The following is a 26,359-nucleotide window of genomic DNA, read 5'->3' as shown; positions in this document are numbered from 1 at the left end:
GGCTAATCTTTATAATACAAAACACGTTGCTTTACAACAAGGATGCTTCCTACATGGTCAATAGGTTTCCAAATACAAGAGAGCAGTAGCAATAAGTAAAAACCAAGGCATCATAATATTAGAGTATATATAATCTACCCAAGAGTAATTTCAACACTCTTACGAACTCAATACAGAACCAATATATTATGAGAGCTACAACTGTGGCTTCAACAAATCCAAAATCCTCGATATTAACACAGAAGTTGTGTCGTATGGTTCTATGTGTCATTTTGTGTCTCGGAGTAAGAATAATTTGATTGGTCAGTGATTTGTGTTTAGTTATTCCAGTGTGTGTATTCTGTCACAATGTGGATTGGTTAGAATCTGGTTGCGTTAAGCAGCGTTCTGTTGTCTGCTGATTCGTTTTCCTTCATGTTTGTTAGTATTCTATTAGGATGCTCTGTTCAGTGTTGGATCGCTTTGTTATTTCACATTAATGTGGTGTCTTCCTACTCTAGCGTAGATCTGGGAGAATGGTTGGGGTTCTGTTTGATGAAGTGATGCAGTCGCTGTACCCGCTCTGACCCCTTTCGAGGCCGATTTGTATGTCCCCTGTGGGTTATTGGGAAATGTGATTTGCTGATTATTTCCATGCAGTATTATTCATATTTGTTATGTAAATCATGAAGCGTTTAATATGGACACGGAAGGCATTCGTTAGGCGAAGAACAAGATACAATGAGTGTCGAATGTTTTAATCACAAATCTGTATTCGTGGAGCTGTGTTGCTTGTGCTAAAGTCGCCGCTTGTCGGTGGGATCTGTTCCCCGGGCATCTGGTCTCGTGGGAGTTCCAGACGATGGGCTGAGACGTTACTGAATTTAATGTCTTTTTGTATATAATTCTGTTTCTGCTTGATCGTTTAGTACAAAACTCGAGCTGATGCATCGTAAATATACATAATATAATAAGAACGAGTGTGTTTGTCTTTGATATGTGCTTGAAAAAAGATATACAAGTATATTATTGAGATAAGAGAGATAGAGGAGGCGGTATTTGAGATAGTCATAAGATTAATTCAAACAACATAAACAATCTAAATGAATGGTAAATTTGGCTAGAACACAGATTCGCCTGATGCCAAACGGCGGCGGTACCCGCCGTTGGCAAGAGACAGAGATGAGTGAAAGTCAACACACAAAACAGTCAAGATACATACCTCCGTGCTGGGCGAGGCTGGTTATGGGTAAATACTGGTCTTGCTGCTGGTGTGAAGTTTGGTATACTTAAAATACCTCGTTTGAGGGTACGATAGAGCAAACACACGAAAGATACAGAGAATTCTAACATTTCAAGTGTTTGCTGATCGAAAATCTTCCGAGATTTAAGTCAGTTTGAACCAACAATAAACTCTTACAAGATAACAAGAATATCCCGTTTGGGAATGAATTTAAATGGTTCAAACTGGTTTTAAGCAAAATAAAAATAAGATCGAAAAAAAAACAAAATTCGCACCAATACTTTTACTGATGCAAATGTTTCGTTTACGTTAATATTAATGAATGAAGCCACAATGTGGATAGGCTCATGACATCGAGCAACAGTTTTAATAGAACATGAAACTGTTGTGGGTTGAAACTGTTGTAGTATGAACAAGAAAAGCGTCAAATTAGAATTTGTAAATTTTGAAAAGGATTACGATGAAAAGTGAGACATTTGTCAGATGAATTACAAAATGAGACATGAGTAATAAGCCAATATTTGTGTCGCATTCTGTGGTGCAGAATGTTGTATGGTACGGTGTGGGTTATTTTATAACTGAGCATCTGTGTATTGGGTTTTGGCCTGCGAGCTCATCTTCAACTGGTGAAATGTCTTAAATTAATTCAAGATAGTCTTTTATTGCCAAAATATCAACTTAAACTCCTTAAATATTTTATATCTTATGCATTTAGGATATTTAAAGAATCAAGATTATCTTATATTGTTTTTTTATTGCTGTGATATGTCATTCGACCACCTAAAGATGACCCTTTGATAACATAAAAAATGCATTATTTATCATTTTTTTTAAAGGTGTAATTTTAAGACCATTTTCTAAAAGTCTTGAATGATCGTGTTAGAAAATTGTAAACAAATTTAGGTAAAGCGGGGTTTAAACCTTCTGATCTAGAGTCCGCGACACTGGTAACAGGGCCACAACTTATTGTTGATTATAATTATTACCTTTATTTCATTTGAGGCCTGCATTATAAGGCCCAAAAAACCTTTTTTTGATGTCTAAATCTACAGGTAAACTATCTTAGAATATATTCACAAAGTTATAGAGGCCAATCCGAAGTATTTTTAAAGATACAGAACCGAGATCAAGTAAAGATAAGTAAAAAAATATTAATATTTTCTCCTACCGAAAACTTCAAAGCGCGTTTTCTCCAGTTTCAATTTCAATGTATTTTTTTTTTTACTATTGGACCAAACCAAAGCTTATTCTCCTTAGTGTTTAATTATTTTCTAAGTCAGCTAATGAAGTTGTTAAAAGGGTATTTAACATATTATATTTATTGTGCGTTGAAGCCATTTTAAAAAAATAATTTAAATATACAATAGTTAAACATCATTTTGATTTTTTCATTTCAGACAAGAATAACGAGCTGAATCGGGAGCCAATTAGAGACTGCAGCGGCAAGGCGCTCCAGGAATCGGTTGATAAAGCCACCATATTTTATAATTTTATAAAGAAAAAAATCAAACTGTTGTCTTCGAATGTCAGGTGTTTCTTTCCCTTTAAAAAAAAACGAAAAAAAGCTTTTTAAGGATAATATAAACCAGGCCCACTCTTTCAAATGGTCTATAAATATAACAAGATGATTTTTGGCTTGTAAAAGACTATCTTTGATTGCAAAAAGATCACATTTTAACCGATAAACAATCAACGTAGGTTGTAAAAAAATCACCTTTACATTCAATCCTACGGCAAGACACTAACAACTAACTACAAAATAACAATCTAAATACACTCAAAATAAAACTGCAGCAAAGTTTTAAATCTTAAAAACATGCACGAGAAAATATACAAAAAAATAAGAAACATGTAAATACAAAAAAAAATAATCTATGTTGGTCATCATCAAACACATAAAATATTTTAAAACATATTTTAAAATAACCGAATGATAAGTAATTGAATGAGTTAAATAATCGAATGAATCATTCACAGACTTTTCAAAATCATTCTAATGAAATAAAGTAACTTCAAAACTAATAAATCCAATCGATTTCGGTCCATCATGGGGAGGAGGGGGTGGCCACTTTTCCATTTTTCAATTTTCAGGGATCTAGGCAAAACCTAGCTTCAGAATCTTAATTTTGTTTAGCCAATTTTTTCGCCTTACTAAGATCCGGGAGGGACTCTGTGGCTACACCCTCCAAGGGTGACGAGACAAAAATTATTCAAGTAATATCTGTTACTCTATTTGCAACGGATCGAAGTTACTAGCTTTTATTCACACGTGGTAGAATGACTCATTCGTTCATCTATTTGATACAACTTTACTGAGGACAGATTTTTTCAAAACTCGACATTCGCTTGAAACGTAATTTTTCAGGACAGGGGTTTTGCGATTCACTTCAAAGCACGTGAAAATTCTTTGTTTTAAAAAATTACACCTTACAACTAACCCTGAAGGCAATCTTAATTATTATTTATATATAGTTTATAATTTTCTTTTATATTTAATTAGCACCCAATATAAATTATAGAAGTTAGGGATCAATGTACACGATAAAACATCGTGTTTTAAAAATCCATCAGACTTTGATATTTTTTTTAAGTCGGTTTTGAGCGTAATTTGGCGAGTTTTTTTCAAATAATCGATGCGTCTTGATACTGGCTTTGATTTATTTTTTAAAACCTATATAGCCACGTTAGGCGAATATCGTGTTTTGAAAAAAAAGATCCTCAATAACTGCTAATTCACTCAGTACAGTTGTTAATTCATTCGAATGAATTACTGCATTCGGTGTTTCATCCGAATAAATGTAGTGATCAAATGCATTAGATTATTTTCATTCGAATAAATTAAGTAATCGAATGCAGTCGATAATTTTAATTCGAATAAATCTAAAGCATTTGAATGAATCACCTCTAATTTATAGATACCTTTAATATATAATTTAATACATAAAGATGTCCCAAAAGCCAATGTATTCCTTGCGAGGGCTGATATGCCAGCTCATGACTCGTGACTCACCACAATATGTAAATATGACCTCAGTAAAAAATGGGTAGTTCAGACGAGGACAGGACAATACTGTCTTGTCCCAGCGACGGACCTATTGTTCTAGTGCGTACATAAATTAAGAGGACAGGATAATGGACCAAGATATTGGCGTAGAGATAGACGAGCAAGCTAGATGGCATAGATCGCAGGACAGTGGCTTACTCCCACAACCGCATTGTCGCGTGTCAATTTTCGCGGCGTTCCGCGTTTGAACTACGGTCAATTTGTCTTACTGTCCTGTCCCGCGCGGGTGAGGCGGTTCACGGAGCTGGGACAGGACAGTATTATCCTGTCTATTGTGTTGTCCACGTGTAAAATCTGCTTTAGTTTTTGAGATATTGAAACTTTTATGAATTTCGTGAAAATCTACGCCTTCAATCAGTTTCTCGAGTGCTACAGCAACAAATATTCATTTTAAATTATTCTAATTTATGTTCATCATCATGGGTGCATAGGGCACTGCACTGGTACGCTAAAAGCAGCGTATATCGATCATCCATTACATGAAGGTAATAATATTATAATAATATTTAGCTGTAATAAATATTGCAGTGTAAAACCAACTTTCAAATAAAAATTTCAAGATCACCTTCCAAGGGTTCGAGTCAAAAACACTCGTTCAGGATTTTGGTTATATTTTAATATGAATATGAGAGCGAACCATTCCCGCAAACAATTGTTTAATATGCTTTGAAAATTGTACGTGTCCAATTATTGAAAGCGCACAACTTAATTATTGGTAAACCCCATTTAGTATGGATAAGAAAACAGAACAAGAAATTTGTCGGATTATAACTCGGAAAATTAAATTTTTAATTTATTATTTATTTCGACAGCTTACTTCTTTGAAGTATAAAATAATATTTAAAAACAATAATAATGAAACAAAATATAAAACAAAATACACCTGTACACAAGTGAAGAAAATATAGATATATAAAATAAAATCAGCAAAAACTAAAGAAATTACAAAGGAAAATTAAAAACAAGAAATTTTACTAATATTTGGCTGATTTATATAGCGCCATTTTTGTGAAAAATCACCTCAAGGGCGCTTTACAATTATATACTTAAACTTACATTCTAACTATATTTAACAATATCATATTATATTTTCTGATTTAAAATTGAGGGTATGATAATCTAAAGAAGTGGGATTTTTGTTAAGATCTGAACTGACTGGGACTGTCGATGATTCGTAAGTTTGAAGGCAATTGGTTCCAGGCAGAGGGACCAGCGGCGGCAAAAGCACGATCTCCAAATCTAGTGTTTGGGGAGCGCCGGATTTCGACAAGTTTTCCTCTTCCTGAATCAAACGCTGATCTAAGAGTAGATTTTCTTTGACCTGTATTTTCCCTAATAAAAGTGATCCGTCTCACGCTTTGCCAGTACAGAAACAATGAAATATTGCAGAGTAAAACCACTTTTCAAATAAAAATTTCAAGATCACCTTTCCAGGAATCGAGTCAAAAACGCTCGATCAGGATTTTGGTTATATTTCACACAATTGATTACCACCGGTATATTTATTTAAAATATATATATATATGTTTCTGATGGAATACAATGTTAGTGGTGATATAGTCGTATATCTGTGTCAACTAATTACTTATCACAACTCAACTTTGTTTACATCATTATATATTTTAATACATAAATATATGCTATTTACCTAAGTATTAGTTTTAAATAATGATCCATATATTTTTTTTAATGTTATTCAAAATTGTTTTCTTAGTTTTTTTTAACTGGTGCAAAGTATTTCTAATACCAAATTATCTTTTTTTTAACGAAAATTCTATAACTGGTAATATTTTAATATTTTATATAGTTTATCTTTTTTAGACTTTCTTAATTTGTTAATTAATAATATTGTTTTAAATGCTCTGTATTACTTATGCTTACATGTATGTATATTTAATTGTATTTGTAACAAATATGTAAAAGGCACTAAGTGCCGTTTATTTCAAGAAAATAAAATAAATAAATAAAAATAATGAGCTAAAAACTGGCTTAAATACGAGTATATCTTCTCTTCAAGATCGTCGAAATAAATCCGACCTTCTAGTCCTATTTAAAATTCTCATCTCACTCTTTGATGCGCCTGAACTACTGAGCTTAGTGAAATTAAACATCCCAACTAGAAACCTCAGACAAAACTAACTTTTTCATACTGATAACCATAGAACTAACTGTGGTTTTCATTCCCGTATGCCCAGAATCCTTAGGTCTGCCAACAAACATACCAGTCTTGATTTCTTTGATAACAAGTTGTATCACGGAATCAAATTCAATCATAAACACCTCTCTTCCGCTTCCACTCCCACCAAGTCTACTATATACCATCGTGTCTTTCTATTTTCCTTTATAATAATTTTCTATGTATAAATATGTTCTGAAAAATGCTAATTAGGCGTATATATATAAATAAATAAAGAACATGATTTTTCTACTTTTAAAAAATATTTTTATTTTTATTTATTCATATAAAGACATACATTACAACAAAATAAAGACGTATCCCTAACTCTATGAGGCCAAGAGCTCTGTCTGTGTTGGCACAACACAAAAGAAAGTGGAAGCATGCATATTATTAAAGAATGCTACAAATCCTCGAATATTTCCAAATTTGACATTTTAAGGGCATCTTGAATTTTGCCTCGTTTCTCTACGGTTAAAATTTTTGGCATCTCAGATCTTCCACGTCTTGAGTTTTGCTCCACTGCCACTGGAGCCGAAATAGATGTGCATCGGAAGAAATAGATGACAGACTAATATAGCTTATCATCATTACGGTAACATGCAGAGCATTGCACCGTTCACTGCATTCCCCCTCGGGGAACATTGCTAATTGCTGAATGTGTCACCTATGGAACACCTGACAAATTGAACGGGCTCTATTTTAGAACAAAAAAAAGGATATATACAATATATATATGTACCTCAGAGCATAGAATTAAGAATAGTCCAGAAGGAGTGTAGAATTATATTGAATACATCAGACTGTGTCCGAAAATACCCCACTTCGCCCCACTTTCGTCGTGCGCATGCTTGAAGTCGCCGCGTAATGTTGCCATATCGCGAAAAATATAACCATAACACAAAAGTCAGATAATTATATTTAAAAAAGGCAATTTTTTAATTTCTCTAAAATCATATTGTGCATGTTCTTATTAATAAAAAAAAGTAAAAAAATAGACTATCCTGGCAACACAAACGAAAATTCCATTTTGTTTTCTTTGACAATCTGACAGGTGGAAAAAAAAATAATTTGAGTAATGCATTTGCTACTTACACATGCATTTGCTACTTACACACGAAATGTGATCCCATCCACTACACGTGGACCGGACCATCTTCTAGGAATTTAGCAAACAACATGTGTTTGCACTTGTTGCCGATCAGGAACTTCTCTAGCATTTGCTCCAGTGAAGAGGAAACCACTTAAAACTCTTTAGAAGAAGCCGGCCAGTTGACAGTCATCGACAGGTCTTCCGTTCCACTAGAAGAGTGTTCGGCATTTTGAGTCCTACTTTGATTTATTTTACCAATGTCGTGCACTAACTTGACCGTGTTAAGATACCAGGGGCGAATCGAAGCGATTATACGCAGCTTACCATTATATTTGTCTATCCATAATAATGTTTTACGGAAAAATTATTTACAGAAAAACAAACAAATAATTACTATTTGTTATAAATTATTGCCACCATTCGTATGTTTCTCCCAATATAAATAAAAATATTAATATAGCGCGCCCAGCACCAGCAATGAACCAAGGAACTAGCCGATTACTCCAGCTTATTTCTTCATACAAATAAGTGTACTATATTTTAAACATATCAAACCCAGTAGCGGGTTTTTTCTCCTAGAGTTAACTTGCAGATTACAAAAATTCTTTGAAGATTCTCGATTTGGAAAACAGTATTTCAAACATTATTACTTGAAGGACTATTTTTCTTTGAGATGATACTTTTGACATATGACTCTTGCAACACACGTGGCGCTCGACGCGGCCATCTTTGGCATTATTCATTTCCAGAACAAATCGGCCAGTTGACATTTCAATAGAAATGAGAATACCTAATACTGATTGAATTATAAACTTTTATATAAGTTATGGGTTAAATTAATGGATAATATAACTACGCAATATAATATATCACGAAGTTACGTAGTTTGAGTTGATTTCATAGATGAGCGTTGTTGTATCGCACAGAACCACAGAAAAAATATTAATTTATAGTATATATAGCTTACATTATATTATGTACCTGCTATGTAGGTACAAATAAATGATCTTTTTTTATAGCTTACCTGTATATAAAATCACCGTTCGCCACTGTAAGATACTACCCAAAGAACCTAGTTCTTTGACTTCTTGAAAGCTTGCCTTTGCTTTAGGAACGCATCGTCAGTACTGTTTAGTGAGAGTTTGTTAACTGTTCTGAGGATCCTTGGCAGAGGGGAAAAGAATCCGGCGTTGGTTCTTAAACAGCATTCCCACAGCAAAAACAGCATTGGTACGCAAGTTACGGCGAGTAAGTTATTACCAACTTGTGCCAGAAACCCTACGATATATTTTTTTAATATCTGATACCGATTGTGGAGTTCTTCAGTCTAATTTGATAAGGCTGTACAACTGGTGCCAGAAAAATGAACTTTATTTAAATGTCGACAAGTGTTGTGTAATATCATTTACAAGAAGTAAAAAACCCATAATATTTGATTACAACATTAATAATATCAATCTGGGAAGAGTTACACAAATAAAGGATTTGGGGATAGTTTTTGACGAAAAATTGACATTTATTCCTCACATTGATACCATCACTAATAAGGCAATGAAATGTCTTGGATATTTGCAGCGAACCGTAAAGGATTTTAATTCCATCACTACCCTCAAAGTGCTATTTACTGCCTTGGTTAGAAGTAATTTAGAATTCAATTCAACAATTTGGTCACCTTATTACAATGTTCATATTTTAAAGTTAGAAAGAGTACAACGTAAATTCCTTAGATTCATCAATTACAAACTTAATATACCCGCTGAAAATATTGATTATGATAATTTATTATGTACACTAAATATGTCAACTCTATGTAAAAGAAGAATTATAAATGACTTATTAAATTTATATAAAATAGCGAATGGCGTATTGGACGTCCCGGAATTAACTAGTGTTATCAGTTTGAAAGTACCTCTTCGAAATACACGGCAGCTAACGTTATTTTTTGAATCTCCTGGCAGTCACAATTATTATTACAATTCACCAATACCTAGACTACACCGGCTAGGTAACGAGTATGGTGAAGTTGATATATTTTGTCTGTCTTTATATAAATATAGGTTAAGTATTCAAAAGGTTATAAATTAATTTAAGTAAAATTTCTTAATATTTTTCTTTATTTACTATTTCTTTTTCTCATGTATCTCTTTAATAATGTATAAACTTATATGTATGTATATGTATGCGTGTATGTTTTCATATGTAATTTTTTAAAATATTTTTCTATGTACCATATACCTATGTTGGTACATTTCCTGATTTTTACTTATTATTGTATCTTTTAGCTTTTCTTATGTTATCTTTTATTTTAACCAAATTTACATACTTATGTTTCACTGCTGCACTTAAATGTAATTTCTAAAATATGTAAAAGCCCATTGGGCGTGTAAATCAATAAATAAATAAATAAATAAATAAATAAAATATTTTTTGCAACCACTAAAGTCTATAATCTAGAGTTTCAGATGTCAAGATACAGCGTCTAAGTAAAGGTAAGTAGAGCTTAAGTAAGCTTAAACCCATTAAGGCCGAGTTTACATACAAATATAAACAAAATTAAATATTTTTTTACTGCCGTACATGTCAAAATGAAAATGGCTCGTTCACTTTTTATTTTTTGGCCTCCCTTGATACAAACATAATTTCATGACGTTTCCCTTGGAGGTGGACAGAGACGATCGAACGCCACAGCGCTGTCTTTGCATGTGGGAATTTTGTTGTCAAACAATATTTTACGTCTATCCAAATTTTTGTAGACAAGAAATGAATTCAACCCGATTGGGAGTTATTGATATTCATAATATTACAACAGAGATGAAGAACATTTTATAGAAATACTGTACATATACATAAGAGTGGGCCGATGATATTTGAAGTATTTTATTTTTTTGGACATCAAAACGAAAGTGGTCTAAAAAGTTGCATTTTGGATAACATTGAACGTAAAAAATATTTAAAAAAATATTCCATACTACTTTTGGTCCTCGACCGAGGTTTGAAGTTTATACATTTTAATATTTTCTAATAAAACTTCTAGTCATAAAAAAATATTGAATTTCACGTTTTTATGAATATAAAAGTAATTCTGTTAGTAAAAAAACAAATAATTGTCTTAAAAAAACATGTTTTTAAAATCTTTGATTTATACAACGTTTTTTATTTTTAATTATAAATAATCATAAAAACGCGAAATTTTCAGATGTATCTGAGGGTATGATGATAAAAGCAATTTTTAAGCTTTGAACTGTTTCATACTCTTGAGAGAAATTTGAAGTAACGGCAATGGTTCTTGATATTATTTTTGTCTTTATGACATTATTTATTTATTTATTATATACATACGGCCTAAGCCAATTACAACAGTTACATGAAGAAACGTAAATGCAAGAAACTGAACAAATAGAACATAAAACTATTTAGCAAAGACAAACAAGGGCAAAACAATAATTGTATACAATATATTCAAAAAAACGAAAGACCTAAAACTTTGAGCTAAACCATGCCAATCCAACTTCATCCCACACTGTTTAGTCGCGAAGAGATCTACGAAAAGCCGGAAGATCTATCCCAAAAAATTCCAAGTCGTGTGATGAATTGACTGATCTACACATTCTGGACATTAGGGCATAAAAACCAAAGTTGATCTTAGAAGATTTTATAAATAGCAGATTTTGACTTCTGGTGACACGGTTGGGAACATAAAAAGAAATTGATTGCAACAGAGATGGGACATCACTTAAAGCATTAAGTATTTTGAAAATGCATATAAGGTCCATCTCAGTTCTACGTCTCTCCAATGAAGACAGATTAAGAGATTGCTCTATTTCAAAAAAAGAATAATTAGCCCTTTGTAATCCGAGCAACCATGCCACTTTTCTTAGAAAAATTTGTTGGACAGACTCGATACGGTCAATATGAGTCCTGTAGAATGGAGACTAAATGGGAGAAGCGTATTCTAGATGGGGTCGAACTAGTGAGCAATAAAAAGTTTTGATGGTATTAATATTTTTAAAGTCCGCCGTCACTCTATTGATAAAACCGAGAAGTTTGAGAGATTTGTTTACAATATTATCAATGTGTTCACGATAGGAGAGTTTACTATCTAAATTATCTCTTGCTTTCTGCCAAATTACTGGTACAAAGGTGTTTTCGCCTGTCACCATCTTTACGTAGCGTTTTATACTCTGCGTGTGGCAAGGGGAAGAGGTAACAATTAGGAAAGGGTCTTTGATTTATCCAAATTTCCTCCAAAAGGCTGTCTGATATTTAACTTCAGATTAAATACGGGATTTAACCTCAGAGTAATAATGCGTCAACCAATAGAGAAACCCTATCACTATGTTTCATAGAACGCAAGCGTTGTTGGTTATGTATAAGTAAGTCACTGCACAACTCTGCTCCGGAATATCTAAGGGAACTATGCATTCCAGATGAACTAGCTGACAGGCGTCTCACGCTTAGATCAGCTACGTCTACAGCGAGAGGAAAAGTTATTATACCTCTACGCAAACAGCGCACTAAATTTAGTGAACGCGCATTTGTGGTCGCAGGCCCTATGGCATGGAATGCTCTCCCAGCAGAGCTGCGAAGCTGTGAAAGTGAAGTGATGTTTCGGAAAAAACTTAAAACCCACTTGTTCTCTAAATCATTTGAATAAATCCGTAGCACGTGATAACAAAATAAATTGTTTTAATTAAATTACAAATTTAAAAGCTTTAATTAAATTAATTTAACAATAGAATCGCTATATAAAGCGCCCTTGAGGTATTTTATTACGGCGCTATATAATTTATCCATAATAATAATAATAATAATTACCAACAAATTGGCGGGAATTTGTTTTGTTTGACAACATACAGATTAACGGTTCTTTTGGATGCTTTTGTCGCTGTGCTTGGCTTTGTTTGTAAATAACTTGGATATTTACGTTTAATAAATAAAAATCGACTATGGTGAATTGCAGTATGTTTGGTTGCAGCAGTAGGAGCGTCAAAGGCGTTAAAGGACTCAATTTTTACAGGTAATTGATTTCAAATATGTTCCCATGATTTTCATTAATTTTTGGCATTTATTGAAAAAAAACTTTCCTCGTGTCAATATATTTACTTCAGATACTATTTTTTTCTCAATTTAGGGGATAAATTTGTGAAATAAAGTATACTTACTGTTGATAATGACATTTGAATATGGGAAATATGTCGGGGCCGCACAAGGCATCCATATAAAGTTTGAGTCTTTATCAAATAGAGGTCGATTCAAGGTCGCACAAGGCATCCGTATAAAGTTTGAGTCTTTATCAAATAGAGGTTCAAATTTCAGGCCGCTACGACTCGCCGTTGAAAAAATTAACTGTAACTAACTTAATACCCAATAGTCATATAATGGTTTATCTACGTTCGGGCTTTTCTATAGCTTGGCGCATTATTACTCTAAGGATTTAACCAAGATAATTTAGAGAAAAGTGCTTGAAAAATTTGTGGCTAACCCCCTTAATAATAATTCTTATAATAAATTCAATCAATTCCATTGCCAATTCTATCGAATGAATCTCTGCATTCGGACGTTAGTATGAATTTAGTAATCGAATGCATTCGATTTTGACATATAAAATGAAAAAAAAAACGATTTCTGTTAACGTCTTATCGTAACCGCGGTTTGGGTCTGATGGGGTTAAGTTTGGTTCTACAAAGGTAAACTAGTTGGGGGACTTAATTATTGTTCCTCGAGGGGAGAAATCTGTTTGCCAAACTAGATATTAAACTTAACTAATGATTATTATTCCAATATGCTCTTTGCTATACAAGCGGAGAACGGCTTAACTCGAGATGAGACTGCTCGCCATATTTAAGAGATTTTGTGTAATTATGTTTCTGTCTTATTAAACTATCTGATTAAATGCAAATATCCGTATATATTTCGTAAAAAAAAAAATCAATGGTCTATTGAACATACAAGAACTGGGGCAGCGACGTGGAACCAATAAATCAAGCCTTCTTTTCCTAAGAGGGTGGTAATTTGAGATGCATATTTTCGAAACTAGACAGAAGTGCACTAAAAGAAATATTAACAAATTACAAAAGGGACGTAAAACATTTTTGAGAAGGGAATATGGAAGTCTAGGCATTTACAGGCCTTATGGCCTGGCATTGGCTGGTTTAAGTGGCCACTTTACACACTATGTAACATTCACCATTCTGCCCATTTTTGAACATCCACATTTCCTCAACTCTTCCATCTGTTGACTTTTGTGAAGTAAAAGAGCTGAAACCTTTATCCTGTGGGTGAGATTCATCAGGCTGAACCAATTCACCTACTAGACAACGTCTGAAAACAATTTTTCAATTTTTATACTTCTTCTTTTACCAGGTAGTTAATTCAAAAATGTTTGAGTATGTCCAAATGCTTGCAGACTGGCTGGATTTCCTCCCTAGGGAGTAATTCAACACATGGAAGAGTTGAGGAAATGTGGATGTGGATGTTTAAACATGGGCATAATGGTGAATGTTACACAGTGTGTAAAGTAGCCACTAAAACCAGCCAATGACAGGTCATAAGCCATGTAAATGCCTAGACTCCTATATTCCCTTCTGAAAAATGTTTTCCCTCTCTGTTACAATACATTTAAATATAAATAATTCCCTAGGGAAAAAATCCAGCCAGTCTGCAAGCATTTGGACATACTCAAACATTGTTGAAAATCTCTTTGGCTAAGTTTTACTATATTATTCGAATCGGGTTGTGGTCCCGTGGATCAGAGGTCCGAGGTTTGAACCCCCCTTGATCTCCATTTTTCCAAAAGTGAGTTATTTACAACTCGTTGAAAATGGTCACCAAAATTGAAATATTTTAATAAATTATAAGAACGCTAATAATATTACTTTAAAAAAATATACATTTAAACCGAGGCATTTTTATTGATATTTTTATTAAAGTCATTATGATATTATCAAATTTAAATAGGTACCAACGAATCTAATAAATGTCAATTTACTATAATTTTACTGTGCCGTTTAGATTAAGATGATATTTATTTATTTATTTAAACGCCTTGTGGGCTTTTACATGTTTTACATATATAAATATAAAGAACTGACATGTATTTTACACAATATTTTTAATCTTTAATAAAAATAAGAAAATATAAAAAGTCATCTTACATATTAGTTGAAAATATGTGAGTTTACATATAGTACATACATATATTGCAGTAGAAAAAACACAAGTACATTTTTTCCCTTCGGTTATATTAAAAGAATCTTAAAATAAGAAGAATTTAGAAAAATAATTATTAAAAATACAGATACAGGTTAGTAAAAGATACACAATTTAAGACTACATAGTAATATTGCCCGCCCGTATATGTATATAAATTGTATATGTATATAAAGTGTTGAATAAATGCATAAATAATATTTAGGTATTTAAATTTGAAGATAGTACATAGGCTATTCTCCGTCGGGTATCACGCGGCTGGTTTGTTTATTTGGAAGTTCTGGTAATAATGAACAGACTTTAAACCCCTTCCGCTAGTATGTATATTTTCTAAATTAATAAAAAATAGAATATATGGTCCTGCTCTGTGCGCGAGAAATCCATAGTGCGGAAGAAAAGCGAACGGGAATTAGCAGAGTATTATGACAAGCCCTTTGTCTGTTACGAGGCCTGACGTCCGTCATAATATGAAATATGGGTAACTCTACACCATTCGGATATTGACACATTAGCGAATGGCAGACAGCGGAGAGCAGTTAATAAACTGGCGGTTTCATAATATGAATTTCAACTTCGCAATTTCAATTTTCGCTGTCGAAAATTTCAGCGCATATTTCATAAACAATATTTTGTCAAAATGTCGGTAGGCAAGAACAGGATTTCACAAGCTACGGAGTTATTAATTTGATTATGTAGCTACATATTTTTTTAATAATGTTATATTACGAGCTGAACCCGGCAATGCTTTGCTATGGCTAGATTTGAGTAAATATTGAAAGCATCCACCACATATCCGAATCCTTTAAAGACTAAATGTGTTTCTTCACTCATACAAGCAAGCAATTTTTTTTCATTACGAATTGATTGTATTTCTTCCTCTACTAACCAAATTCGGTACAAGGGCAAGTATAAATAATTTATTTTTTTTTAATTCTCATGTCCTCATATTTAAAATTATAAAAACTCTTATTTTAGCAAGGCATGTTTAAAAATTCATGTGAATAAGTTATCTAGTCTGGGTATTAATACTGACTAGGTACTGGTAGAATACTGACGGTAAAAATTGATGACATTTAATCTCATTCCTTCTTTGCAACAAGTGGTGTTCCTCAGGGATCCCACTTGGGTCCAATACTGTTCATTATCTTTGTAAATGATGTAATAGACATATTCGATGATGTAGAGGTATTGTGATTTGCTGACGATATGAATATTTTTAAAGTAATTAACACTGTAAATGATTGTTTAACTCTACAGAAAAATGTTGACAAAATGGTTATGTGGTGTTCGACGAACAAGTTGCAACTAACTAACTAACTAACTAACTAACCATCACGCCATTTCCCCAGAGGGGTAGGCAGAGAGGATAGAACGCCACACCACTCTGTCCTGGCACACTTCCTTTGCTTCCTTCACATTCATACATCTTCTCATGCACGCACGTCGATTATTCCGACTTTTCACATGACCACTTTCAAGAATTTGTTGTACTTGATCATGCCATGTCTTTCTCGGCCTTCCTCGACTTCTACAACCAGACACATTCGCATCATAAATCTTTTTAGCCGTTCTTTCATCATTCATTCGCTCCACATGACCGAACCATCGCAAAAGACCTTTCTTAATTTTGTCGATAATGCTTAACTCAGCCTTGCATTCTGCTCTAATTTCGACATTAGGGCACCTATCATACATTGTTTTTCCGCACATTCGCCTGAGGGATCGCATCGTTGCAACTAAACTTTAAAAAATGTCAGGTCATGCGTTTTTTTAGAATTTTAATTATTTTTTACATCTAAATATGTTCTTCATACAAAACTGCTGTGTTATATGCATAGTATTTATGAAATATAATACTCTTATATTTAATTTTTAAGTTTTTCACATTATATTGAAATGTTTTATTTTTTATTTATTTAAATCTTAAAGTAGGGCACACATATCATACATATTGTTATGTGTGTTCTAATAATAACATTGCAAATATATTTAATTTATAAATTGTTTATCACATATGTCTTGACCATTATTTTAAATTTTGATATGTTTTTTTCTTCATAAATATTTTTTTTCCGTTTCGTAATACTTTTTAATTGCTTTAAATAAAATTGAATTTTGTGACTGTGCCTTTTTCCTAAATGGAAGTCTAATTTTGTTCTTTTCTCTAGTATTGTGATCGTGTTCATGCTGGTTCCGATCAATTTTTTTCCAAAGTTCTGTTTTTTTTATTAGAGTTTATAATTTTATGAACAAATATCATTGTATTGTAAAATATTCTTTTTTTTGTATCTTTTTAAGGTAAAAGGCACTGCGTGCCGTGTATATTGATAAATAAATAAACAAATAAATAACAAATAACTGCAACAGTGTAAGTCACTCTCCAAGCACAAGAGTTATTCTCTTTTTTGGAGAGTTACAGTGATAACATTTACTAGATGTGTAAAAGTAGATATGTAAAGAATTTTTATAAAACATGTAGCTTTTATGAAATTTATACTGATAATTTATATTATAGAAATAAATTTATAAAAAAATATATACGTATTTTTTTTTTTTAATCCGTCATTCAGTTCAAGCCCCCTTATGTCGTCAGTGATAGAAAACTGTATCTACTCTCTGGAGCACCAAGACGCCCGTGCCGACGCCAGTGCCTCGATTATGAACGATATCTTCATCTGTATATATCGAGACGGTATACTTAACTTCTGTACTATCTGTATCTTACCTCGGTATGTTCTACCTACTTGTCATATCGACAGCATATGATCGAAACAAGCCAATGAATGACCGCAAACAATTTGTCCGCGTTCCTTACGTCATTAACATTAAAAATAGTTCTCATTTATATTTTAAATAGGCTTCTGTGATAGAAAGTGCCCACTTCAAAGCTATTATAAACTCCAATAAATCCCAATTCAAGCCAAAAGAGCTAGCTTAAATATGATTTTTGTATGACTTTTAATTTTGTCAAAACGATATGCTTAACGATCGTCTGCATAGATAAATGGGGTAGTACTGAGGCAGTACTGAGCGATCACAAAGGCGACTCTCGAAACGTTCTCTCAGAAAGATAGTAGAACAGATGGAAAAAATCTAATAACTAAATTCTTTTTTTACAGTGGTAACTGTTATTTTCGAATCTAGGCGTTCGTTTTATTAAACTGACAGTTATTTCAGAATTTAATTCGACTTCAAATTTACTCATTTCTCTCTCAAATTTTTATGGACTTTTAAGAAAAAAGGTGCCAACCTCAAAACGATTAAAATTTTTAATAAATCATAATCAAATGAAAAATTGGTCGGTGGAACAAAATTTTTGACACTTTTAATGCGTACATAAACGTATCGAGGGGGAAGAGACCGGTCGGTATAAACCGCTTTACTTACATCAAAACTTGATGGTGGGGGTTATCGGTACTATATCTTTGTAGTCGGTCGGGAGACTTTTATCTTTAACTATGACGTCATACTGAAACTATCTCATTTTAGAGCGTAGATATTTGCACCGTGACGTACGCTTCCCCTTGTTTCATATCGATGTACCTACCCAAAACTTGAAGGTGGGGTGTCGGTAGTATATCTTTGTAATCGCTAGAGGGAATTTATCTTCAACTATGCCTCATCAAGCGAAAGCAATAAAGGAGAGGATTTGAGTAAATAAACGTATATTGATTAAATGAACGCAGTCGAAAGTTTGATTTTTGTGTTTGGGTGATTTTGCACAAAAAAATATTTAATTATTTATTTGACACTTTATATACATATACAATATATAAACATATAAGGGCGGGCATATTGCCTTAAAGGAATTTCTTCCTACCTACCCAAACCGTTCAGTTTGAGAAAATTATAAATACATGGACATATTGAATCTTACAATTTTATACAAAAATTAAAAGCAAAGATTAACAAAAATAAATATATACAAAAAAATTAACACTATAATATGAAGAGAGGAGAGGGGATGGTAAGGAAAGAAGAAGGATAAAGGAACAATTTAAATATTTAGATAGTGACATTTCAAGGCATTTAGCATTAGTGGGTAGATTATTCCACAATTGAGCGGCTACTACTGTGAAAGAGGAGGCAAGAAAATTAGAGCGGTGACAGGGTATTGAAAGGGTTTTCTCGTTACTAGAACGAAGAGATAGTCCGTGTTGTGGAAGAGGTTGGATGAGCTCTCTCAGATAAACAGGCGAAGTGGGATTATTTAAAATATTGTGAAGAAGTGATAGAATGTGAATGTTTCTTCTATGCTTCTATAAATTGGGCTTTGTAAATCAGACAAATATTGTTATGATTATTATTGACAGGTCATAAGCCCTGTGAATGCTAAGACTCCACGTTCCCCCCTAAAATATGTTTTTCCTCTCTGTCAGACAATGAATATTATTTGAAATGGGTGCTGTTTCACGTCGCAGGCAAGTTGGCCCAAATAATGAAACAATAATGGAACGGGGTATGTACCCTTGTTAGCTGGGCAAAGTGAATATGGAATTGTATTTTGATAAAGAGTGTGAATAAATAAATAAATAAATAAATAAAATAAATAAATTAATTGACAGGGCCGAAACGGTATGATCCCCGCTCGTGTGTGCAGGACGGGGCACATGGCCGCCGCAGGGTTTAATTAATCCACGGATCAATTAGTGTCACGGCGCGGCACTCGGAAATATCTAACCAGAGCCGGCTGGCGGAAATGGGAAGTGGGCATACCGTTGTACGGCGATTTGCGATTTGATGGCGGTCGCGTACACAATGCACGACGAGGCCCGTATTGCATGTAACGGAAATAGTACCTTAGGGGTCGTTGAGGCGGGAAAAATAACGCAAAAGGGTGTGGTGCCTCAGAAATAGGAACCGCCAGCCTACGAACGCGACAGTTGCGGCGTTAGCAAACCAGACGATCAGTGACGTAGGTAAGCCTATTAAAGTACCGACGCACTGATCGCTCGCCCTTCTCTCTACCTCTGCTACCCGCCACTTACTGCCAGGATCAACGATCGTAGTCTTCCGAAATAACTGTTAACCGCGACGTAGAAAATATTCGTATAAAACGTAAATTCAGTGTTTAATTTAATTTAATTTTTTGTTTCGGCGAGTTCACGACTATATGGCCTGGCAGCAGTGAGAGACCCTGGAAGCGCTTGCAGGGAGCCACATCTGATGGCTGAATTTGCCATTGCGCGATTTTGAATATTGAGAGAAAACATTCTGAACGGCTTGACGGAGGTGACGAGACCGACGCACAGTGGTCCGGATTTGGAAAACAGTGGACTTAGGAACCAAAGTCATTATTTCGATTTTTAAAAAATTGTTTGATGTAGAAAATCTAATTTGTAACAATATTTGTGATGTTCAATTTTTCGTTATTTTGAGTCTAACGTTGTTTAAAAAAATACTAACGAAAAAAATGTATGGGGTAAAATGGAAATATTTTTTTATCTCGATGCGTTTTAAAGTGTTAGCAACAAAACCTTTTGTTTATTTACGTTTGTAATTAGTACTTAATGCTCATATTTTTTTCTCTCCTATTCACTTGCAACCTTGGCGTTTAATTACAGTTGAACTTTCAAAAAAAAAAATACTACACAACACAACAAATGTTTTTGCCAGAAGATTTAGTTTGATGGTTTTGATGCACAATTATTTTTTTATTACAAATGTGAAAACCAAAATTGCCTATCACCTCCAGTTTTTGAAATATTCTCGAAAAACTGCATTTTGAAGTATAAAAAAACCCATGCATACAAATATAATGTTATTATAATGGAGTGCTGTATAATATTTTTTTTTACAAATTTATTAAATTGAATCCGGGTCATGGTTTTGCAATCTTTGGGTAACATATTTAATATTTTAGGGCCCATAAACCTGAAATTTCTTTGCCCGAATTCAGAGTTTGTAATGGACCCCATGACCCATCCCCTAGTTTGACTTCTGGTAGTGTGGGAATGTTAATTTTGGGATTTGATAGAATAATTTACTTTCACAAATATTATTATTCTAAAAATATATAATTGCCTTATATCTAAGATCTCAAATTCCTCAAATAACTTGACGCTGGGGTACCTGAAGGGCTTTTTAAACATTATTTTAATGATTGATTTTTGAGCAGATTCGAGAGGTTTTAATATCAATTTATTAGTGCCTCCCCATCCTATTATGCCATAAGTTATAATTGAGTTACATAAAATATAATATAGTTGTTTGAGTTTAATTAGGGATAAGATGTTACGTATCGACTTGAAGATATGTGAAATTTTTCAAATTTTTTGCGTTATATATTCTATGTGTTCTGTCCATTTAAATTATTTATCATTAATTATTCCCGAATATTTTATATATCATTAATTATTCCCGAATATTTTATATATCATTAATTATTCCGGAATATTTTATATGGTGTACCGATTCAAGTATTTCAGAGCATATTTTTAATTGAAGGTTTTGTTCAGGCTATCCCACTGTGATTTTTTAATATTATTTTATACTTCAAAGGCGTAAGCCGTCGAAATAAATAATAAATTAAAAATGTAATTTTCCGAGTTATAATCCGACAAATTTCTTGTTCTATTTTCTAATCCATACAAAATGGGGTTTACCAATAATTAAGTTGTGCGCTTTCAATAATTGGACACGTACAATTTTCAAAGCATATTAAACAATTGTTTGCGGGAATGGTTGGCTCTCATATTCAAACTGAATCGATGCATTCCGGAACTATTTTTGAATAAGTATTTATTTAATTTTAATTTGACTTGTAATGCCCACATAGCTTATTTACCGTCATAATTTGCTTATTCGCTTTTTTTATATTTTTTTGATTAGCCTAATGCCGCATAAGTACAGCATTGACAATCCAATTACAGCGCATCTTTTTTTCAACTATTGATCATTTTTGTTAAATGGAGGATAGGGTGATCAGGGATAGGTGATCAGTCTTACGCTTCAGGTGCCAGTCCAGGGCCCCGAAGGCAATAGGAAGATTAAAAGAAAGATTTTTAAATATTTTTCTTAATAAACAAAATAAAAAATAAATAAAATAAAATAAATTACATAGTTATCCTCAATTCATAAATCAGGACAGCTCGCCGGAGGAACAAGTGACGTCACGCGCGGAGTAATTAAATAAATTACAAAACTAAAAAATCGTAGCGATGATTAAACGATACATGGAAATAAATTATTTTTTGCCTTAGTTTATGGTATGTTATAAATATTTTAAACAAATCGAAAACCCTAAATATCCTTTTACACTTTAAAAAAAAAAAATTGGATGTAATATTTCATTTTTAAAGTAAGTTTTAGAGTAAATATTTCATTTTTAAAAATTTAATGCCATCGAATGGCCGATACGATCATTCAGTTATCAAGATTGACATAATATAACAATGTTTATTTATTTAGTTTTCTATTACACTACTCCATTTGTACGAATTGTTAAAAAATGAACTAAATAATCATTTTAAAAATCCGCCTCCATTTTCGCCAAAAAAAATTTCTGGAGCGACACGTTCGCGTCGAGCAAATCGCTTCTGTCAAGGTGATATCCGTGCGTGTTCACACGAGGACAATGCCGCGCGCGGCGGTGGGGGTAATCGTCGTTCCGCGGAGATAGCCTGCCCGTCCATCTATCTCGGTGGCGATGTCTCGGGACGATTTTTGGTCCTACAAATTGCTGTTTACACGTGGACAATGTCGAGTCCTGAGACAAAACAATATTGCCTTAGCCGCGAGTAAACGGCTTTTAAGGCTTGTCAATTGTCCTCCCTGTCTTTTATCATGAAACCCATTTTGTCACAATTATTTTACTTTAAATATTTTTTACAAAACTTTTTCGTGGCTTTTCGTTTATTACCTACTAATTTAAACATTCTTGCTTTTCCAGTTTTTTTTTTCAAAATTATTTAAAAAAATAATTTGGAACAGAAAGATGTTGCTTTTCGCCAGGAATAAACTAGATATTAAAGAGAATAGAACTTACTTGTATAATCCCAGCTTTCTTGGTTGTTTTTGAACACATTTAGTCTCTCCGGCTGAAACAAAAACACAAAGAATTTAAGAAGTTTGGCGTGATTTTCATATTTTTATTTTATTTTTTATTTTGTTCATTAACGCCCAAAAGGCATTTCCAAAAAATAAAAATGAAAAACATGCTAACATACTAAATAATAAACAGAATTTACATAAAAAAATGTGGAATTAGTTAAAAAGGATATGATAAAAAGTTTTACAAAGTCAAAAAAAAAAAAACAATAATAACAAAGGTATGCAAGAAAAAACAGTAAGCATATAAACAAAAAATGCAAAGATATAAGCTTATGAAATAAATTCTGTAAATCAAACAATAAATAAAGTGTTACGGTAAGCAAGAAAGACATTTTTAGTTAAATTAATAAACAAGCAAGCATATATTATCACGAAAAAATAAGAAATAAAAATATGTATCTATGAAATGCGTATTTGCCAATACTACAATGCAATTTGATACAATAGTAAAAAATAAAAAACAAGTATAAGGTAATAAAAATAAACAAGTAAGTATTTTTTTTTAATTTATGAAATTGAATTGTCAATAATAGTTTGACGAGCAGCTACAAATAAACTTGATATTGTGGACTTATAAGATGGTAAAGAATTGGACAGAATGTCTGCAGCCTTTTTATAAGTGTTACCTAACCTATGCAGTCTCGGTATCAATGAACATTTTACATTATATGATAAGTTTCTGAATATTTTAGTTGACTGTTTACCATATTGATGTACCGTATATTTGTTTTTATTATTATAATTATTATTGTTGTGTTTCTGATCCTGTATAATATTTGTGATGGTACGAGGTATGTTCACAAAAATAACGGTAATTTTCAAATTTCGCGGGTTTGGAGAGTGCGATTGTTATTTTATTATATTGGTATACATGCCCCTGAAGTATGCTTTAATTTTCAGCCGTAAAGATACGGGCACCGCTGTCCTAGGAAACCCTAGCTTTAGGCACACTTTCGCCGCGTGCATACGTTAAGTCACCGGGTAATGTTGCTTGACGGGAAAAAAAAATAATCATAACACAAATGTAAGGTAAAAAGAATATCAATCTGTTAATTTCTCTAAAATTTTATTGTGCACGCGGAAACATTGATTGACACAACAGATTAGATAAATAAAGGGTCATTTAATAAAAATAATTGAATTTATGAACTTTGAACTTAAATATAAAACAAACTTTATTTGACACAAAACGGATATTTTTATATCTTGCTAAATAATATTTGATGTTTTAATGTTCCCCACGGCGTTGTTTAATCCGAGGTCTAATTTTTATTAGTTCTTATATTAAATGAGCAAAGTAGGGTAAAAAAAAAATCTACCCTGGCAACAAATTTCCAATTTGTTTCTTCGACAATTTGACAGATGGAAAAATAATTCAATTTTTAAGTAATTCATTTGCTACTTAAACATTCGTTTGTTAATTACACATGAAATGTGATGCCATCCAGTTTCTTTAAGATCCTAGCAGTATTTCTACACTTTAAAAGGACACAACACGGCATAGTTGAATTCAAATCAAGAGTTGCGTACTGAGCGACGTCTACAAAGAAACTAATAGGGTAAAACGTAAACCTACTAATTTATGAGTAGTTGAGTCGCCTTCTGTTTGATGTGCGTATGCGGTTTCTGGACTATTCTTAATTCTATGCTTATAATATTAGACATTTTTGAACTTATTATATTAGAAATAATTTTTTCGACAACAATTATCCAATGTTGTAAAACTATAAAGCTTCATTAATTATCTCACAATACATACATGTACGTCAATAAATAATTACGTTGTTATATTTATCCCGAAATTCAAATATAAATACCAAAATCCCCATTCCCTATTAAACACTTAGCCTCGCCCTAAACCATTGGTTTTTCCCTCAATTATGATTAATGTACCTACATGCTATAGTTCATAAGATTATTTTTATTTTCTACTTAAGTACCTTGAATTATATAACTATGTAAGGACATTCAATCCATATAATCTTCGCATTCGTTTGAAAATGCCATAACAAGGCGAAACAATTGTCACGAAATTTTTGTTTTTATATTTTCTATATTTGTAAAAATAAAATAAAGAGTTCAGTAGACTCAAATCAGTATTTGATTTCTAATATTATAAGTTTAGGTACTTATATGTAAATAAATAAATTGTTGTTTTTTTGACATACATTTTTTAATGTTTTGATGTTAAGAACAGCGTGTAGCTTACAATTTTAATTCAACAAAAATAATCTTCACCAACAAGCTACAAAAAGTGGCTCGGAGGGATTTTAGTTTTAGTAAAAATATAGCAAGTGAATTTTTTTTTAAATTGTAAAAATGTATAATTATGCTATTGAATAAATAAAAAAAAAAAAAAAAAAAAAAACGTTGTTTGCAAAAAAAATTATCGTATCATTTTTTTGAAATTGTAATAAATTTTTTGATATTCATATCGGCCATTAGAGGACATTAACATTTTGCTTAAAACGTATGCAGAAATTCGTTTTTGAATTTATCTTAAGTTATTTGAATGATTGTGACAATTACAAATTAGTAATTTAAAAAGTTGCCTCTTCTTTAAACCTGCGGGATTGCGCCGTCCTGGAAGGCCGTCAATGACGATCTTTAGACTTTATTCGGCGGAATTAAGGGACGCTGGATTGACATGGGAAGAAGCGAGAGTGCTGGCTGGCGATAGGGTCTCCTGGAGGCAACTTGTGATGTCCACATGCTCCACTTAGAAGCGGATGTGGAACAGAAGAAGAAGAATAATCAAAAAGACTGTTTTGAGTATGTCGTATGATTTGAACATTTGGACATTCTTAGTGGTGGACCTGTGAAGAGCTATTGCGACGGGACATTTGGACATACTCAAAACATCTGGTAAAAGAAGTATAAAATTTAAAAATTATTTTCAGGCGTTGGCTGGTAGGTTAATTGGTTCAGTCGGATAAATCTCACCCGCATGATAAAGGTTAAAGAGTCAACAAATGGAAGAAATGAGGAAATGTGGATGTTTAAACACTACACTGGCTACGTTTTCCACAGAGGGTCGAATACAAACTCTGTTGGCTTATGTATAAGTCACTGCACAACTCGGCTCCGGAATATCTAAGGGAACTATGCATTCCAGATGAACTAGCTGACAGGCGTCTCACGCTTAGATCAGCTACGTCTACGGCGAGAGGAAAAGTTATTATACCTCTACGCAAACAGCGCACTAAATTTGGTGAACGCGCATTTGCGGTCGCAGGCCCTATGGCATGGAATGCTCTCCCAGCAGAGGTGCGAGGCTGTGAAAGTGAAGTGATGTTTCGGAAAAAACTTAAAACCCACTTGTTCTCTAAATCATTTGAATAAATCCGTAGCACGTGACAACAAAATAAATTATTTTAATTAAATTACAAATTTAAAAGCTTCAATTAAATTAACTTAACAATAGAATCACCATGTAAAGCGCCCTTGAGGTATTTTATTACGAAAATGGCGCTATATAAGTTATCCATAATAAATAAATAGGCAGAATGGTGTATGTTACAGTGTGTAAAGTGGCCACTTAAA

The 26,359-nt window shown here is 32.8% G+C and overlaps 1 protein-coding gene across 8 annotated transcripts in view; it reads right to left on the bottom strand.

Moving 5' to 3' along the window:
- The window catches only part of sm (heterogeneous nuclear ribonucleoprotein L), a 117,614-nt gene that overhangs the window by 45,589 nt on the left and 45,666 nt on the right, over positions 1-26,359 (bottom strand). For all 8 annotated transcript variants that reach the window (XM_088243208.1, XM_088243206.1, XM_088243210.1 and 5 more), the window contains exon 3: positions 22,752-22,803. In XM_088243208.1, coding sequence (XP_088099334.1) covers positions 22,752-22,803 — 52 coding nt within the window. The remainder of the gene's footprint in view (positions 1-22,751; positions 22,804-26,359) is intronic.

The sequence above is a fragment of the Micrasema longulum genome, unplaced genomic scaffold, assembly GCF_059751315.1.
Source record: "Micrasema longulum isolate JH-2025_06_02 unplaced genomic scaffold, ASM5975131v1 h1tg000196l, whole genome shotgun sequence".
NCBI classification, from domain to species: Eukaryota; Metazoa; Arthropoda; class Insecta; order Trichoptera; family Brachycentridae; genus Micrasema; species Micrasema longulum.
Note: the sequence above shows the minus strand (reverse complement) of the source record. Positions and strands in the feature narration are given on the sequence as shown.